This window comes from Saccopteryx leptura, chromosome 3 (assembly GCF_036850995.1).
Source record: "Saccopteryx leptura isolate mSacLep1 chromosome 3, mSacLep1_pri_phased_curated, whole genome shotgun sequence".
Taxonomy (NCBI): domain Eukaryota; kingdom Metazoa; phylum Chordata; class Mammalia; order Chiroptera; family Emballonuridae; genus Saccopteryx; species Saccopteryx leptura.
The window spans coordinates 221092553-221111441 of record NC_089505.1 but is presented as its reverse complement, the minus strand read 5'-3'; the positions used below and the strand labels follow the sequence as shown (position 1 = coordinate 221111441).

Below are 18889 nucleotides of genomic sequence, written 5' to 3'. Positions count from 1 at the left end.
GACAAGACATGAGGGGAACTCAGCATGCCACCACTGGTGTGGAGATGGAAGGGTCATAGGAGTAGAAATGTGGTGCTTATGTAGCTGAGCAAGGCCTCTGACTGACAGCCAGCAAGGAAACAGGGATCTCAGTCCTACTGTTACCGGAATAGTCTGGGATTCGTATTGACTGTTGCCCTTCTTTCTAACTTCACAAGAGACAGCAACCAAGTAGGTATAAGGGCATCTTTAATTCAAATTGCAGCAATTTGAGAGGGCAGGAGACTCCTGTCCAAAAGAACTACCATAATAGTCTTAGCTGACTGGCCAGTTTATATATCTTTTGGGAGGTTAGTAACTCATTATAAAGCATGCAGTTAGTCATGTAGCAGTGTGCGGGAGGTGGGCATCTGGTTTGCCTCCTCATAGTCTTTCTGACACTGGCATAGGTTGATCTAGTGTCCTTGATGCTGCTCTGGGATGGCTGGGGTCTGCTGCCTCTGGGTACTTTCTGCAGGAGAACTCCCTGTATTTCTGAGGCAACAAAGTAAACATTTAACATTGGTGAACTAAGTTTCTTATTAATTTATGGGCCCTAAATTTTCACAGTAAATCATGTGGTTAGGCTTTTACAAGCAACTATTGTGATTTAAATTCCCCTAATTGTCAGGTTCCTCCTCAATGTAAGCTTTCCCTGACATTCCTGCAAAGGTAAACTTTTTGCTGCATTTCAAAGTAAAGGCCAGGAAACCATTAAGAGCGAATAGCAAGCAGGTTAACTATTTCCTGACCCTTACATATCTCCTATTCATTACAACTAAAAAGCTACTATTACTGAAGCCAAATTTCTCATTTGGGGGCTCCCTTATCACTATGACTAGCAACCTGGATGGCCTTGGAAGCACATTTCTCTGTCAGACCTTGAACTAAGGTAAATGGAGCCAGCCATTGCCACAGCATTTGGTTGGTGGCAGCACTGTGCTCCAAGGTTTGGGAAGCAAATGCGGCATTCTTCTTTTAAGTATGCAAGGAAATAGTTGAATCTAATGAAACTTCTCTTCCTGCCCTGATTCCTTTAAACCTCCTCCTGTAATACCTGCAGAGTCAACCAAGAGCAGCCTGCTCAGAAGGCAGATGTCTGCTCTCAAGAGCTCAACATGCAGCAGAAAGAAGGATGACCTGTGCAATTCCAGCCACCAGAACACTCCGAGTGACAGAGGCAAGCCAGAGAGGGTGTCTATATCTGGAAGCTCAGGCCAGGCTCCCTTTGCCCAGTGTGTCTGCTCCTGAAAGAGCTAGGTAGTGATACTTAGGGGTGGAAACAAATAACTTTTAAATGAATCCAGACTGTTCTCTATTCAAAGGACTTCTTGTATATTAGATCTGTGTAGGCCCAGTAGTTGCGGCCATCACAGCCAGGCAGGTGCAGGTTCCCATTAGATTCAGGCAGATGGTAAAGAAACTGTGGAGCCCAAAACTGATGGGCCATTTCTTTATTCTAGCCTTGCAACCGGCCAGCAAGTAAAAACACACAGGGCACCAAAACCCACTCACACATTTTCTGGTTCCACAACCAGGAGAATCTTTTCTAGTTTTTCCTAGAAACAAAGGCTTCCACCAGTCTAAGTCACCTCTGGTTTCCCATCTGCCAACATGGCTTCTTACTCAGCAAATCTGGCTTCCCTCTCCTTCCCTTCCATCTTGGCTTCTTTTTCCTCCTCCTTCTTTCTTCTAAAAAACTACCTGAGCCCATAAAGACCCCTCCTCCAGCACACATTAGCATAACAAAGCCCTTTCCCAAGCAGGAAGGTAATTAGCAATTTCACCTGGCAGCGCCATTCACTTGGGCAGTGGCCATTTTTTACAATATAAGTGAGCAAACTCAGAAAATACAGGTTTTACAAACTCATTTGCCCACAATCTGCCTGGTTTTTTGAACTGGATTTTCTTAGGGCAAGATTTTCTCATACTGTGCCTAGCGTTGAACATACCTGTGGCCTGTGTGACTGTGGTGCTAGTGGGCATGCTTGCTGCAACTCCAGGTTTGAATTTGAGTATGCAATACTTCACAGTTGGCTGATTTTCTTCCCTTCATTCTCCGTGGCACCATCAAATCAGCCCCTCTCTGGTCATATTGTCCACCTTTTGGGGGCTAAATGTGAGGGAAATGTGACCTTTCCACTCAGTTTTTATTAGTATTGATAAAATCATTATTCTTAAAATAGTGTATTTCTAAAAGTTTAGTTTCTGTAGTTCTATATTTCATATAGTTGAAAAATGAATACACACACACACACACACAAAATCCCCTAGGTAGTAGGAAGTACTTGAGTGACAAACTCACACCCGTTGTTGTTACTCAGTCATAGCTTAATCAAACCTTATGTTCTTTAGGGTGATCTAAGAGATGTCTTCTCCTCAGTTTCAGTTAACTTGTAATATAATATTTCCTAAGTCTGCTCCACATGCAATCCTTAAAGGGCTTATCATATGGTGATTAGGATCTTAGGTATTAAACTAGCTCACTTCCCAACACTCCTTTTAAATGCTGCTGGTTCAGTGAGCTAATAATCCTTTTCATTAATAAATCCAAGTTTATATAAGGGTTTACATTAAAATCTTCAAATACTAATTTGAAAAACTGAACCTACAACAATGCAAGACCTGATAGGGATTTGGTTTTCCTACATAGAGCTGAGGAAACACAAAATAAACTATCAAAAACTAAAATGTCAATCAAAGTTCCCCTGTGTAATTTTGAGGGAGTCTATTGAGGGCAACATTGAACAATCATTGGTTAATGGTATTATTATTTAATATTTTAAAAAGGTGTTCTCTGGCCTGACCAGTTGGTGATGCAGTGAATAGAGTGTCAAATTGGGATGCCGAGGACCCAGGTTCAAAATCCTGAGGTTGCAGGCTTGAGCACAGGCTCATCCGGCTTGAGTATGGGTTCACTGGCTTGAGTGTGGGGTAGGTGGCTTGAGTATGGTATTATAGACATGACCCCACAGTCATTGGCTTGAGCAATGACTCACTCACTCTGCTGTAGCCCCTCCCTCAGTCAGGGCAAATATGAGAAAGCAATCAATGAACAACTAAGGAGCTGCCAAGAAGAATTGGTGCTTCTCATCTGTCTCCCTCCCTGTCCGTCTGTCCCTACCTCTCCCTCTCTCTGACTCTCTCAGTGTCTCTGTCAAAAAAAAGGGTATTCTCTGGAGAATGAGAGAATCAGAGTGTCTCAGTTTTCCCTGGAGAGAGCTCAATGGCCCTGGGGTGAGGTAGATAAAACAATGACAGCACATGTTTACCTATACAGTGATCTTTAGTGTCAACTGCAGGTGAGTCTTGCCTGAGGACCCACTCTCACAGACCAGTGTTCTCTGAAACATGGTCCATTTCTTAGCCCTCAGTCACAACTGAACTCAGAGATGTGTCTGATCCTTTTGCATTTTTTTTTTAATTTAAGTGAGAGGAGGGGAGATAGACAGACTCCTGCATGCGCCCTGGCTTAGATCCAGCCAGCAACCCCCATCTGGAGCTGATCTCTACCCATCTGGGGCCCAAGCTCCCAACAGAGCTATTTTTAGCTCCTGAGGCAGAGGCTCCATGGAGCCATCCTCAGTGCCTGGGGCCAACATGCTGAAATCAATTGAGCCATGGCTGCGGTAGAGGAAGAGAGAGAGAGAGAGAGAAGGGGGAGGGGAGGGGTGTAGAAGCAGATGGGTGCTTCTCCTGTGTGCCCTGACCGGGACTCGAACCAAGGACATCCACATGCTGGGCTGATGCTCTAGCACTGAGCCAACTGGCCAGGGATTCCTTTTGCATTTTGATATAAACCCAACATATGAGGATATTATACAACTGCCATTTCCCTTTCCACAGAAATGAGCATTCTCCTGGCAAATGAGTATCTAGATGACAAATCATTAGAAAGAGTGACTCCAGAAGGAAGCCAAGTTTATGACCAAGAGTGAGTGTTTTATCATAATTTTACTAGGATAGTTTTGTTAGGTTTTTGTTTGTTATAAATTTTGAAATTTCACAGTCATGTATTCTTAGGTCCTCAGGTATGTCTTCAGCAATCTGGCTCAAGACCCATAGCTTGGTTGCCAAGAAACTCACCATCATGGATGCCTTGTCAGTGACAGCTGTCCCTCACAATGCCTCCTACATTCCCATTCTGGACAAGCATGTTGTTTCCAAGGTCTTTGATGAGGTAAACCATTCTATCTTTGCTTAACATACTTTTCATTTCCTGCTTAAGTGGAAAGTTGTCCTCTTCAATGTCTTGTACACTTGTAACAAAAATGTGTTTTACTCATTGAAAAAGAATTATTTGTAAAGATAGTAAACAGAGAGTGAGGAGCTTTTGAGTGTTTTTGCTATTAAGCTAAGAAGGAGCTGGCCTCTGCTGGGTTGTCAGTTCACGGTTGTCTGGTGAGGGGTGGCAGTGTGGAGCGCAGAGCTGTTTGAAAGCCTCTAGGTCAGAGTATGGAGTCCAGAGTCTTGTCCAACATCAAAAGACAGGGAGAACCTGTGACAGCTCGCATCCATCCTTTGCTCACTTTCTCTTCCTGAGTGCAGTGGCCTCTTTGCCATCATGAAAGTCTCCAAAAGCAACAGAGAAAGAGGCAAAGAGAGAGAGAGAGAAGAGATGAAGGTTAGCCAGAGCAAAAGAACACTAAGAGAGTGATGAATGACAGTCATTCATGTCTCAGAAGGAGAAAAAGTGCTTCCAGTAAGAGGCTGTGGTAGGGTTAAATGTGGAGGAACCAAACAGGCACTGAACAGTCCCCTTGGCCTGCGTAGGGAGAAGGGCCTTGCCCGCGCATGATCAGGCCAGTGGAGCAGCCGGATTGCATCGGGGTGGGGAGCACAAAAGAAGTGACAATGTAAGGGTTGAGCTCCACTGCTTCAAATATGATACCATCTAACAATTTAAACAAGAACCCATCAAGCTTTCCAGTCATAAATAAAAACAGTATCCTTAGAAGACCATACCTCTGTTGTTGTGAGTTGGGGGCACAGAGAGAGAGAGATCAGCAGACGAAATCATCAAGGACTAGCAAAGGACCACTGCTCGCTCAGGCAAATGGCGCCAAGTTCACACTGTGTCCTATTTTTATTCACAAGACTTTAAAAAGCTTGTTTACTGAGAAATTGGCATAACATCAAGGATAACTTTTACTTAAAGATACATGGAGTACACCTCCATGATAGCTTAATAACAACATAATATCAAAAGGCATTAATTGCTATTGCTTCTATGGTTTCCACAACATTCTCTCTTTATCTCAAGGGATAACCTTGGAAGGTACAGAAATCTTATGAGAATGTTTTACTGAGAAAAAGCCCAGCAACTGCCTTCAGTCACGTAGACCTGTTTCAGTGACCCGCCTTCAAGTCACAAAACAATTCTCTTGGCAAAACATTCTTTTCTTGTTGGCTGTGTTCCTATCCAAGGCCATGCAATGGGTTATTCTACTACATACCTCAAACTGAAATATTTACAGAAGAATGCAAGAGGTTGGGGATTTTCTTCAAAATCATCTGTATGGGAGAAGTGAGGGAAGGGGAGGAGTAGATATAGCAATATTGGCCCTGAGTAGATAATTGTTATATTTGGAAAATAAGACTGTTGGTTGGGATGGGGGCTCATTGTACTGTTCTGTTTTCTTTTTTACATATTTAAATTTTTCCATAATAAAAGGTCAAAAAAAATCACAGGCAGGAAAACTTTTTTTTTTTTAAAAAAAAGAACTTTCTCTGGTTGGTCTTGCAATATCTAAGATTTGGTGTCTTTGGGAGAAGTAGATGAATTGTTGAGGTTTTTTTTTTATATTACTCACATTTTTAAAATTATACCTTGAATTTCAGTATGCATCCTGGTTGACACGACCAGTGGCTCTTGTTCTGGAGGTTGTATGTGTGATCAGTTAGGCAGGCTTCCTGACGACTTTGCCCTAAGATGAGTTGTCCTGTTCCTGACTGTCATCTTGTGACAAGCACATTCTATTTATACTTCCAGTGAACTCTAACCTGATTAGTCAGATAGTAACTTATCACTTGAACTTGATTTTTCTAGAAGCAACAGAGGGAAACTGAGCACTGAATTATTTCTTTTAGAAAGTTTGGTGACAACTTCTTATATTCTGTGGATTTATTTTATTACTATTCTTGAGTTTTATTTGGAATACTGTATATTTAGTGAACTCTCCCTGGAAATAGAATTTTCTTCTGTTTATTATGTCTCCTCTATGCCTCTTAATACGCTGAGATACATCAAAGTAAAATTCTCAAAAATCAAACATGATAGGCTAGGAAAACATAAGAATAAAATCAAAGGAAGAGGCCCTGGCTGGTTGGCTCAGTGGTAGAGCATCAGCCTGGCGTGCAGGAGTCCCGGGTTTGATTCCCGGCCAGGGCACACAGGAGAAGTGCCCATCTGCTTCTCCACCCCTCCCCTTCTCCTTCCTCTCTGTCTCTCTCTTCCCCTCCTGCAGCCAAGGCTCCATTGGAGCAAAGTTGGCCCGGGCGCTGAGGATGGTTCTATGGCCTCTGCCTCAGGCACTAGAATGGCTCTGGTTGCAACAGAGCAATGCCCCAGATGGGCAGAGCATCGCCCCCTGGTGGGCATGCTGGGTGGATCCTGGTAGGGCGCATGCAGGAGTCTGTCTGACTGCCTCCCCATTTCCAACTTCAGAAAAATAAAAAATAAAAAATAAAAAATAAATCAAAGGAAGAAACCACAGAGGAAAGATTTATAGATTGAATAAATAAATATTTATCTTGAATAAAATCATATAAATAAAATTAAGGTAAATCTCAGAAAAATATTTCCTCAGTTGAGGAAATACCAACTAAAATAAGAAGTTTCCATTACATATGAAAAGTGCAGAGTGAAGATGCAGGAGGGTTCCTTAATCCACTTTCAGATGTCACAGAAGTGTTCAGATGTGGCCATGAGGGTTCAGACCTGGGATGTTGGTTCAGTCCAAGCCTGGACTTGGGGAAAAGAAAGGAGTTATGAAGGTGATAAGGTGAGTAGTGTCCTAGATCATCATCATCATCATTGTGTCTTTAATGGCATCTTATCAAGGCTTCTTGTTTTGTCCTAATCCGGGTTCAGCAGATAACCATGTGGTCAGATAGCCTTGGCTTGCCCCCCCAGTTCATTTACTCCTGATGGTGGCAGGTCTCTAACCCTATAATCTAGTATGGGAGGAATCCTCACACTAGGTTATGAGTGAAGCATTTGATATAATCAAAGTATTTTATTTAAAACTTAGAGAAACTGAGTGAGGTGACTAGCATCTCATCATTTAGCTGGCGAAGAATGTTGGCTGCAAAGAGGGTAGAGGTGCTATTAAAAACCTGACATTTTGTTACTTTCAAATACAGTAGCATTAAGATAACTTTTCTATTGTTAGAAAAGGTATTTTAATTAAAAATTCAAAGCACAATTATTGCTAAAGCTATACATATTCACTGTGTAAAAAAAAAATAGAAAATATAGTTAAGTGGGGAAAACAAAAGCTGTTGCTGTAATTCCGCCACAGGTGTATCACTGGTAGTTAGCTGGCTTATACCTTTTTCTCTACCTGCATATCCTTTGTGCTTCGCTTTTATTTTACCAAATGAAGTCAAACTGAATATACTGTTTTGTACCCTCATTTTCACTCAATATTCTATTGTGAACATTGTTCCAGGCCAATACAGATATGTATCTACTATACCATTTTAATTGAAATTTAAATGAAAAAAAGCAATCTCTTAAACTCTAAATGCTTAGATTGAAAAGTGTAAAATGTAATTTATACTGTAATCTACACTGTAGTAAGTAACATTTTCATGGGTTTATGAATGATCTTATTGATTGTTTAATCTTGCAGCCCTGCCTTTATTTTGCTCTTTGGAGACCTATTTCTATTTGAAAGCAAACATTTAGGCTTCAGCACTCAACAGCAGTTTGCACAACAGCACTATCTTTCTGCATCAGAGGTACCCAAATGGATACCTGTGTTTTCATCATACACAGCCGTTTCTTGGCTGATCTGCAGTAAGCTCTGGATACTTACTGGAAGAACTGATTTTGTTGGGAATAAAATAGAAGTTGGTGAACAATAAATATGTAAATACCAATTTCACACTATTTTCTCATTTTTAAAAGGGGGGTTGTGTGATTGCTTATACAGTAAACACAGAATGTTGTGAGGCAGAGTATTACCTGTATCACTTTAGCAACTAATAGCTGTGTGCACAGTTCTGTCATCTGCTTTCTTCATTTAGGGTATTATGAACCTATTTTCTTGTAAAAACCATTTTTGGATCATTTTAATTGTTAAACTAATATTCAATAATATGAGTTACTATAATTTATTTACCTATTCCCCCCATTATTGGGCAGTTTACTTGAATTTTTAAGAATGCTATGTTCCTATGAAATCTTTGCTGTCATGTAGAACATTAACATTAAAAAAAAACTTTGCCAATTCCTATGTGAATGATATTTCATTTTAATTTTCTACTCTTTTATTGTTTAAGAATGGTTTTCTTCCGTAAATTAAATATCTTTTCTAAAGCCAGTTGCCACAGCCACCATCACAGCCACCTGGACCATGCAGGTCTTACACTGTCCCAAAGAGGAGCACATGGCAATGGCAGTCAGCATTTCCATCTCTGCTCCAGAAAGTATGATGGTATCCACCCCTACGTCCCAAAATCACAGACCTACCAGGGGCATAGTAGGCAGTCCTTGCTGCTGGGTTCTCATCTTCTGGAGACTGCAGATCGCAACTCCAGCCTGATTCTACTCATCCTCCAAAGAGGAACTGGAAACACCAGCTCCCGCTGCTGGGCTTGAGCCATGGGCCACCGCCACCTTCTGCTCCGCAGGCCTTGCAGCCCTGGCCTCCTGCCACTGCTGGCTCTCCACAACGTCCAGGGCAAGCTGCAACTCACGAACCTGATTCCTTCTCCAGTGGCTGCTCCATTTCCAGGAGAATCTCATGAACCTGGTTGGCCTCCTCCTCCGGTGTTTGCTCCAACTCCAGGGTCAGCATCTCTTTCTCCTGTACTTGCTCCAGCTCCTTCCACTGCTCAGTTTGCAGGTCCTGGGCTTTTTCTCTCTCAGTTCCTGAAATTAGCATTGCAAAGAGGAAGCAGCCAAGATGGTGTAGTGCTGAAGGAGAAGCCAGTTTGGGCCGAGTTTGTGCAGAGAGAAGGAGATGGGGAACAGAGGTAAATAGGGCTGGTGAGATAGAAACCTTTGATTTTAGGAAACTCAGATGAGTCAGTGGCTTTGGGAACCCTAAATGGAAAGGGAAATGTTTTCCCACTGTGTATATTTCTCACCCGCTGGGTGCGAGCTAGGATTAAATGTAATGGCCCACCAATTCTTGGCTCCATTGTTTCATTACATCTGTCGGAATCAAACCTGAACCTACATGGGCCAGGCAGCTGTGATGGTGGCCATGGCTACTGGTTTTACATCTTTCATAAAATCTTGTTCACATTATTCATATACTTAGTAAACAACTCTTTAAAATTAGCAGTTACACTCATCTCATGCCTCAGTTACCAAGGATTCAAATTTAGTGGGATCCAAACTTAATCATGTTTTACAATATAAATGAACTTAAAAATCTTTTGAGCCATGGTCATTTTAGTTTATATATAATTTTAGTCTTTGACGTGCTCAATAAATGGTTACTTTGTATGTGTACTATGCTAGAAACTAGTGTTTTAAAAAGAAATAAAGAACTACAGAATTTAGTGGAGAGGCAAGTCATAAAACAAGGACTACATATATGAATTTATTTATACAAAGCTTGAATGAGAAAATATGTAGAGTATTTAGTGCTCGGCAGAGAGTAAAGGATAAACACTATTAACATTACTGATAAACTATTCTTAAGCACAGTGGTTTCTTAGGGTATTTCTGGTCTAACAGTGGGAAATTTTTAGCAGAATCATCCCAGATTGGCTGTCATGAATTCCAGAAATTTCTTCTGCCTTTATGCTCAGTGTCTCCCTCCCTCCCTCATAGTTAAAATCTTCTTACACAGGGTCTGATTATTAATACCAATTTGGTAAGGTTTCTAGATTAACCTCAAGAGAATTGAGGTTCATATGAACCTCCCATTTGTCATCAAATACTGTCTAGAAAGGTCTCTCATTAGTTGGTTATACTTGATTTGCATTATAAGAGGTCATCAGTAAACCATTTTCAAAGGAGGTATGTCTAGGTGGTTTTATTTCCTCTCAAACAGAGCTGTCAGTTTCAGCTGCCGAACTGGCTTCCTGACAGCAGCTGGGCAGCTGTGACTGTGCTCTCTCAAGTACTTATGAGAATGCTCCTGATGACCTCACAGTCACACTAAATTTGACATCATAAAGAGAATATCCTCTGAGACTGCCATGTGACCACCATGTTGTAAAAACTAAGACCACTGACTGAAGGTGTGGAGTATGACTTTGTCTTTCTCTAAATCTGCATGCACACAAGCCAAATTTGAATGAATTTGAACTGCTGCCACACTGAAGAACACTATGGCCACCCAAGGCATGAGGTCCAAATCCACAAAAGAGGGAAGTAGAACATAAATTTAAGTACGCTAAGTGAGGAGTCAAGCTGATTAATGGTGAAATGTGATAACATAGCTAAACATTTTATGGCGTTGGTTTGTAATTAAGCCCTGGAAGTTGGCAAACTTGGAGGGCTATTTATAGATTTCTAAAGGGTTTTTTTCCTTCAGGGATGATAAAAATATAAGGGTCTTTTGTTTTATTGTGATTGTTTCTTGAGACTTTTATTTTTGAAAGATTTTTAAAAATTTTTCTGTAAGCTTCATTCAGTTCTCAAAGTTCAGTCAACCCACTGTTCCTGCTCCTGCCTTTGAAGAAGATTGTTAGAAGCCACGTGCTCATTTATGTGTCTGACAAGTAGCAAAGTTTGACCATGTAGCCTCTTAACTTTATGTTTTTTTCTTAAATTTTCTGAATCTTTGCCTATTTTCTTGCTTGTTTTGGTCTTGATTTTTAAATTTTTTATTTATTTTTATTTTATAGCATGTGTGCATGTGAGACAGAGAGAGAAGGACACACAGACAGGAAGGGAGAGAAATGAGAAGCATCAACTCATAGTTGTAGCACCTTAGCTGTTCACTGATTGCTTTTCTCATTCGTGCTTTAACCAAGGGGCTCCAGCTGAGCCAGTGACCCCTTGCTCAAGTCAGCGACCTTGGGCTCAAGCCAGCAACCTTGGGCTCAAGTCAGCAACCATGGGGTCATGTCTATGATCCCATGCTCAAGCCAGCAACCCCGTGATCAAGCTGGTGAGCCTATGCTCAAGCCAGATGAACCCGCACTAAAGCTGGCAATTTCAGAGTTTTGAACCTGGGTCCTCATTGTCCCAGACTGACACTCAATCCACTACGCCACCTGGTCAGGCTGGTCTTGATATTTTATTACAAGATTAAAATATGTAGTTTTTAATTACAATGTCTGGTTTTTCCAAGAGAGATTTTATTCTATTATCTAAAATGTTGTTTTTCCCATTTGTTTCTTCCTAAAGCACTTCTGTATATTTCTGTATTTTTATATGACTTGCATCTTTGAACAACATAATCTATCTATCATAATCTATTATCATATGTTAATTTTTTCTCAAGTGAATTGACATTCTGTTGATTTGCTCAGCTATCATTTTTCGTGTGTGTGTGTGTGTGTGTGTGTGTGTGTGTGTGTGTGTTGGAATTTTAGTATGCTGGCTCATTTTAACAAGATTTTTAAAAATTTTTTTCCCTTTCTCCTTCTGTTTTGAACTTGCCCAAATCCATCCCCTAAGCCCCCATAGTTGGCATTTAGAGCTCTTGTTCCATGGTGATACTGGAATATTATAGATTCAGAGGGTGTCTTGGTTTATTGGTTCTGAAAATTCATCAGTGGCTTCACTTAGTAGATAGAGCTTTTCCTTTTTTTGGAGGTGAGAGACCCTTGTACCAATGCTGGGTCGGGTGCTGAGCCTTCCAGGGCCCTTGTCCACATGCAGAGCTCTCATACTCCCAGCTGCTTCCCAGCAGGTGGGCCCCCACTGCCCTGCTGCCTTTGGACACAGTCAGCAAGTCCACAGCTCAACTTTGCTCATTTGTTCACAACTCTGTTCAACTTTCTGTCTCTAGAAATTTATTAATCAACCACATATTTTCTTTCTTTCTTTCTATGTATTTTTTTAAACAAAAGCAACAACACTATGATTTTTGTATGATTTTGGAGGCAAAGGGGAACATAAAAGCATGAACTATACCATCTTGATTGACTGAAAGTAAAAATTATTTTTTTAAAAACAATTCTTCACATTTCCAAGATGCCTATATGCTCTTTGTGGTTGGAATCAGGTACAAGTTTGAAATAATACTGTAGCTTAGTATTCTCCTGTTAGATTTCCTTTTTCTTTTTGATTAAATATAAAGATATGGACTATGCCCTTTTTTGTGAGCATATATATATATATATATATATATATATATATATATATATATCAACAACTATTTGTTGAGGGCACACTATGTGCCAGGCATTGTTCTAGGTGATAGGAATACAGTAGTCAGTAGTGAATAAAACAAAGCCTCTGCTCTAGCAGAACTTACATTGTGCTGGGAAGAGATGAGTGTTAGACAAACAGGTAAATGTATGATGTAACAGGTACTGTTATACTGTTAAGATGGCATGGCACTCTGCTGTTTTCCCATTGACCACTAAGCCTTCTCAGTTTGACATGTATAAGAACCTCTTATAAACTGATAAGGAAGATGGCCAAAAGATGTTGAGTATCATCAGTTATCCTCAAGAGAAAGTTAAATGTAAATTAAATATATGAAAAAGATGTTTAACCCAACTAGTAATTTACAAGTTGCAAGAATGGGATCCTATTTCTTATAGTCTCATCAATTTGACAGAGGTTCATGAAGATAATACTCACTTCTGACTATAGTTTCCCAAAGCAGGTTATTTTGTTCTTTTTTTTGTGGTGGTGGTTCATTTTACACTTGATCTTAGCCAAAAGGTCTAGAAGTGATGTGGTTGGTAGTGGTTCTTAAAATATGTTATGTTTTTCTTAATGATTTTTTATATTTTCTAATTGATTTTATAGTCAAGAAAACATATTGTATCACCACAAAGACCCATTTTTTAAAGTATATACTAGCCTATCAAGTGACAGTTTCCTGTGGTTTGATGTGTAGGTATTCCCTCTGGCTCATGTGTGCAACGAGACAAACAAGGTGACATTAATTAACCCCCAAGGAGTCAAGCTCAATATCTACAAGCTAAAAGTGGAACAGGCAATTAAGTCCTATGAAAAGTGAGTATTACTCTGGGATGTTCTCGGATGGCTATGGGTTTCTTTTGCCTTGTTTACTCTTATTTTCACTTAGAGTTTTCATCTGGAGCAGCTGTTTAAAACTCATCTACCAGAAATATCAAATTTGGCAGCAGCAGTAGTCAACACAGTCCAGTGCCTCACTTGAATATGTCCAACATGGTTTTAAACTGTCCCTCCTTTCCCAAACCTTCAGAAATCTCATGTTTGATAGAATCAATCGGAGTCCGAAAGACCAGTGTAACAGGCTTTAAAGAAAGGAAACCTGCCGAGCTGTCTCTTAAGGGAGAGCAGCCCCAGCTAAAGACTCAGACCATGTTTTAAGGGCTAGGACTAGGGAAGTAGGAAGGCTAGCGGGGCATTTGCTGATTGGCTGTTGCTATCGCTGGGCGCAGGGGTGCTTTTCACCAATTATGGATGTTGGTGCATTTTCAATCGTCAGTAGTTTCAACCGTCGGTGACTCCATCAGACATTCCTTTGTGGTTGGTCACCTGCCGCAAGCCCTGAAACGAAACTCGTGCCAGCAGGTTAAAGAAATGCAGCCTAAGATTCCCGACTATTTGATATATTTATATAAAAAGGAAAGAGAATGATTCCTAGAGAGGCTCAAGGGAAAGGGGACGGAGGTCATCATCTTCTGTAACTTCTTCCTGCTGAGGGGTGGTGAAGGGTTATGGCCTCTCTAGGGATCACTCTCAGTGGGGAGTAGAGAGGTGCAGTGATGGCTTCCTGTATTTACAGGGGTCCAGATTTTTCTGTTTCGCTAGGGCAGGTTTCAGGGTTGGTGTGTAGGGCTAGGTAGATTTCTCCAATTTTCTGATTGGAGAAGGCCTGCATGCAGTTCTGTAAGAAACTAGTGAACAGACGTAAGAGGCAGGGTCCAAAAGCTAGAATAATAAATAGGAGAGTGAGTAGACCAATGAAAGGCAATAGTCAAGACACCCAGTTTGTGCGAAACCACTGGTTCCATGACTCGGTTTGTTTTTCACAAATTCTCTGGACTCGTTCCTTTAATTTGATTGCCACGTTTCTAACTAGTCCTGACTGATTAAGGTAAAAGCAACACTCTTCTCCTAGAAAGACACAAATACCTCCTTTTCTTGCCATTAAGAGATCAAGTCCTTGGCGGTTTTGTAGCAAGACGGCAGCTAGGGAATCAATTTGATCCTGAAGTTTTACTGGGGTGGAAGCAATTTCTTTTAGGGAGCTTTGGAGGTCTTCAGAGAGAGTATGGTAATAGGATAGGGCAGTGGCCAGTCTCCCTGTCGCTAGACCTACTCCTGTAGAGATTCCTAAAGCCACGAGAAGAGGGATTACCTGTACAGCTTGTTTAGTCCTTATATTGATGGTTAGTGTGCTAGGAATTGGAAGAGGCTCATGGGGTGGGAGGTTGATATTTGGGGTGAGATAGACTAGGGTACAGGTTTCTGTCCAATTAGTAGGGAGACACATATAGGTGTTGGTCCCACACAAGTAGAAAGCCCCTGCTTGGATGAGGCAAGCTGAGAGGTGAATAGAGAATATATGGGCAAGGGGTCATTGTTGTTTCTCTGTTTCTGAGCTCCAGATGGTCAGGGTGGAGGAAAGAGCCACTCCAATAAGTGGGGAGATATGAGTAGAGGATTGTTTTGAGCATTTTAAGGTAGTCAAAGCTGTTGAGGAAAGCCAGGGATAGAGTTGGTTAGTGGGATAGGAGTATTTATGTTGTGAAGCTGTAAGAGTAGGGGGTCCTGTGAATTGAATGGGATTAGAAAATAATCCGTTTGCTTTTGGAGAGACTTGATAGTTAACTTGATGATTCTGATGGTCTTTGGAAATTGGATAGTTATTGTGGTGTTGAAGAGGTTAGAAGGGAGGTGACCCATTGGGACAGTACCTTGAGCAGCAAAGCATAAAGGAGCAGGTGAAAGCAGGGGGGTGTTCACGGTGACTGGTCCCCAAGCAGGGGGAATTTGGGGCTTTAATTTTTCGAGCTGGGAATAATAGGTTTGATATAGCTTATTTGCTCGGTTGGCGGCTGATGTGGGATAATTCCCTGTAAGGGTGTCGGCTCTCTCAAAGAAGGAAGCCCCTTTTTGGGTTTGGTATATGAGAACTGTCCGTAGAAGGTGGGTGTTGTTGTTTGGGATAGGGGGGGCAGAGTAAGCTGAGGAGGACATAGATATACACATCCAGCAATTAACTGCATAGGAAGAATTAGCTTCAATTAAAAGTCTTTGAGTGAGGTTAATGGAGCGTTCTATATATGTGGCCTCTAGGAGAGAGGAGATGGGGGAGGCATATGTGGCACCCAGTAAGAGAGAAAGTAGAGCTGGTGTTAGGAGGTCAAGAACTGAGAACATGGTGGTTGGGCTTAGGAGTGATTAAGAGGAAGAGAAAAAGAAATTGAAAAGCTGCTGTTTCTTTTGGAGAAAATTCAAGTAGAGAACCTTGCCAGGCCAAGTCCTGCATCCAATTGAGGAGTCCGTCAATTTCACTGGAGTGAGGCCTAAACCAGGAGAGGTCCTCGGAGGCCTCAAGAAGGAAGTAGAAGAATCTGGCAAGGTGGTCATTGGCAGTTGCCTGTTGTGAGTGCCTGCTGGACTGGGCGGTATGGTGGGTTATGGCCTCTTGGAGGAACATTATGAGATGGACTGGTCTGGTTCTTCTTGGATAGGGGAACATGTGGAGATTTTGAGAGACAGAGAACCTGTGGGGGTGGAGATGTAGGTTTTAGGGGTATTGGTGGGATAAGGCTTAATGTGGGAGAGGTGAGTCCAGTGTGAGTCTCATTCCACTTTGATGGGGCCCTGTCCAGGTAGGTTGGAAAGGGGTTTTTCCCTGTGTTCTCTTGTAGACCTGGTCCCCAGGGAGGATTGATAGGTATGAGTCCATGGTTGGAAAGGGCTGTGGAAGGAGCTTGTCAAGCTGGGAATAGTAGGTTTAGTATAGCTTGTTTGCTCAGTTTGCAGCTGAGATGGGGGTAATCTCTTATGAGAGTGCTGGCTCTCTCACAGCAGGTGGCCCCTTTCTGAATCTTGTACATAAGAGTGGTGTGAAGGATATGAGTATCATTAAGAGGAATAGGGAGAGTTGAGTAAGCTGAAGATGACATGGGCAGACATATCCAGCAGTTGGCTGCATAGGAGGAGTTAGTCTTGATCACGAGATTTTAAATAAGATTAAGAGAACTTTCTAGATGAGAGGATTCCAAGAGGGAGGGTATGGGGGCAGAGTATGCCTTTAAGGGTAAGGAGATAAGAAAAAATAGAGCAAGCTGGAATCTCCATCCTGTCTGTTGTCAGGGGGTAATTATAGTTACTCACTGCTCAGGCTGTTCTTTTTTGGGGATTTTAGTCAAACTGACTTTGGTGGGCCCTAAGGGGGAGCAGGTGTATCTAGGTGATGATTCAGGTTGACTGTAATGGTCATTCGTAGGCATGTGTGGAGATGGAGCTTCTAGTTTCTTTAACCTGGAGACATGAAACTAGGGGACCTTTCCCTGGAGTTTTGCCGCAGTGGGGGTGGTGAGGAGAGCCTTGGGATTCACTATGCTGGGTGGTAGAGGTAAATTTATAGCAGAATTGGGCAAATCTGGCTGGCTGAGAAGCAATAACAGAGCCGACTCTGAGGACAGGAAGTGAAAGGAGAGAGAGGCTCTGAATTTGGAGAGTAGGTTCTGGCCTAAAATAGGTATAGGGCATCAAGGCAGGAGGAAAAAAGAGTGTGCAAAGGAGACACCATGTATTAGATAAGGCAGTGGATTCATGGCCAATAGGGAGGAAACAAGACCATCAACACCCATAACAGAGATCCTTAAGGGATGAGTAGGATCTGAATATTTGGGCAAGGCAAAGTAAGTGGCAAATGAGATCGGCTTACTTGTTACTTGAATAGCCACCCTAGGCTCTTTGATGGTGATGTGAGATGGGGGTCGACAGCCCTGGGCACCTTCAGTTTCAGTGTCAAGTGCCAGCAGGCTGGGCAAGGTTAGGTCACAGATGGCTGGGGTAGGGCTAGAAGAGACTGAACCCTCCCTTAGAGGAACGAGGGGGCAGTTTACCTTCCAGTGTCCCCTTTTCCCACAGTGAGGACAAGGCCTTGGTGGGGGCTGTGGAGCTGGACAGGCTTTTGCCCAATGACTTTTCTTTCCACACTTGAAGCAGGACCCTGGTGGAGTTTTACGAGGCCCCTTAGGGGTGTTGGAGACTTTAAGAATAGCTGCCAAGAGCTGGTATTTTGCCTGAGCTCTCTTGGGCTGTATAGACCTTAAAAGCCATACTCAGGAGATCTCGTTGAGGGGTTTGGCTAAGAAAGCAAAATTGGGAATCCAGTGTTTAAAGAAGACTATTAGACTGAGGAAAGAAAGGATTTGATTTGCAGTGGTATGTGGTTGGATACTGCGAAGGGTCTGAGTTCGATCTAGGGTGGTGAGGGTTAAGGCAATGCCCAGATAGACTACGAACTGAGAGTGAAGTGGAGCCTTAGCAGAGAAGACACGATATCCCTTCATGGTGAGGAAGTTAAGAAGGGTGGCAGAGTGTCTCTTTGAGGCAGGCAGGGAGGGGCTGCAGAGGAGTCAGTCATCTACATATTGTAAGAGAGTACTAGTTTCAAGACTGCATGCTGCTAAATCCTGAGCTAGTGCCTGCCCAAAGAGGTGTGGACTATCTCTGAACCCCTGGGGTAAGACAGTCCACATAAGTTGCTGGGCTGCATTAGTGTCTGGGTCAGTCCAAGTAAAGGCAAACAGAAAGTAAGAGTCAGGGTGTAGAGGAATGGTAAATAAGGCATTCTTGAGGTCTAGGACCATGAAGTGAATGATGTTTGAAGGAATGTGTGACAGTAATATGTAGAGAATAGGAACTACTGGATGGAGGGAAACTACTGCCTCATTGATTAGGTGTAAATCTTGTATGAGGTGATAAGCCCCTGAAGGTTTTCAAACAGGAAGGATGGGGGTATTTCAAGGAGAGTCCATGGGGATGAGTAAGCCTTGATTTAAGAGGCAGGTAATTATTGGTTTAAGGCCTTAGAAACAGACATAGTTACACATTAAACAAAGACTTCACATACAAATATAAATTAAGAAATTTAAATGAGTGCACTTTACTTGTTTCAATTAAAATTATACTAGAAATATTTTCTGACAAAGAGACAAAACAGATTAGTTACTCACACAGCTCAATAGACAACTCTGCCTTTTTAAGTTTCTCGAGATGGCAGGGAGTTGTCAGCATAGAGGGGAGGAAGAGAGGAAGCAGATGGACAGACAGCGTGAATAGCTGGATGGAAAGAAGGAGGGTCAGAATCTGCAGGAGGAGGAGGAAGAGGAGGTTGAGGTGCTGGTGGTGGCGCCACGTGGTTAGAGGATGGGGGAGAAGGGGTTTTTGCTAAAACTATTTGGTAGGTCAAGCAAGAGGAACAGAGGGAGAGTAGAGATTGGAGAAAGAAGAAAGCCTGTACATAGGGAATTTCTGAGGCCTTCCCTGTCTGGTGGCAAAAATTATTGAGATCTTTGAGTGTACTATAATTGAAAGTAGTTT

The 18889-nt window shown here is 42.0% G+C and overlaps 1 protein-coding gene across 1 annotated transcript in view; it reads left to right on the top strand.

The window, feature by feature from the left end:
• Positions 1-18889, top strand: part of VWA3B (von Willebrand factor A domain containing 3B) — a 225207-nt gene that overhangs the window by 138215 nt on the left and 68103 nt on the right. The window contains 4 exon segments of the mRNA XM_066377626.1: positions 1082-1198; positions 3865-3952; positions 4042-4198; positions 13227-13345. Of these exon segments, the coding sequence (XP_066233723.1) occupies positions 1082-1198; positions 3865-3952; positions 4042-4198; positions 13227-13345 (481 nt within the window).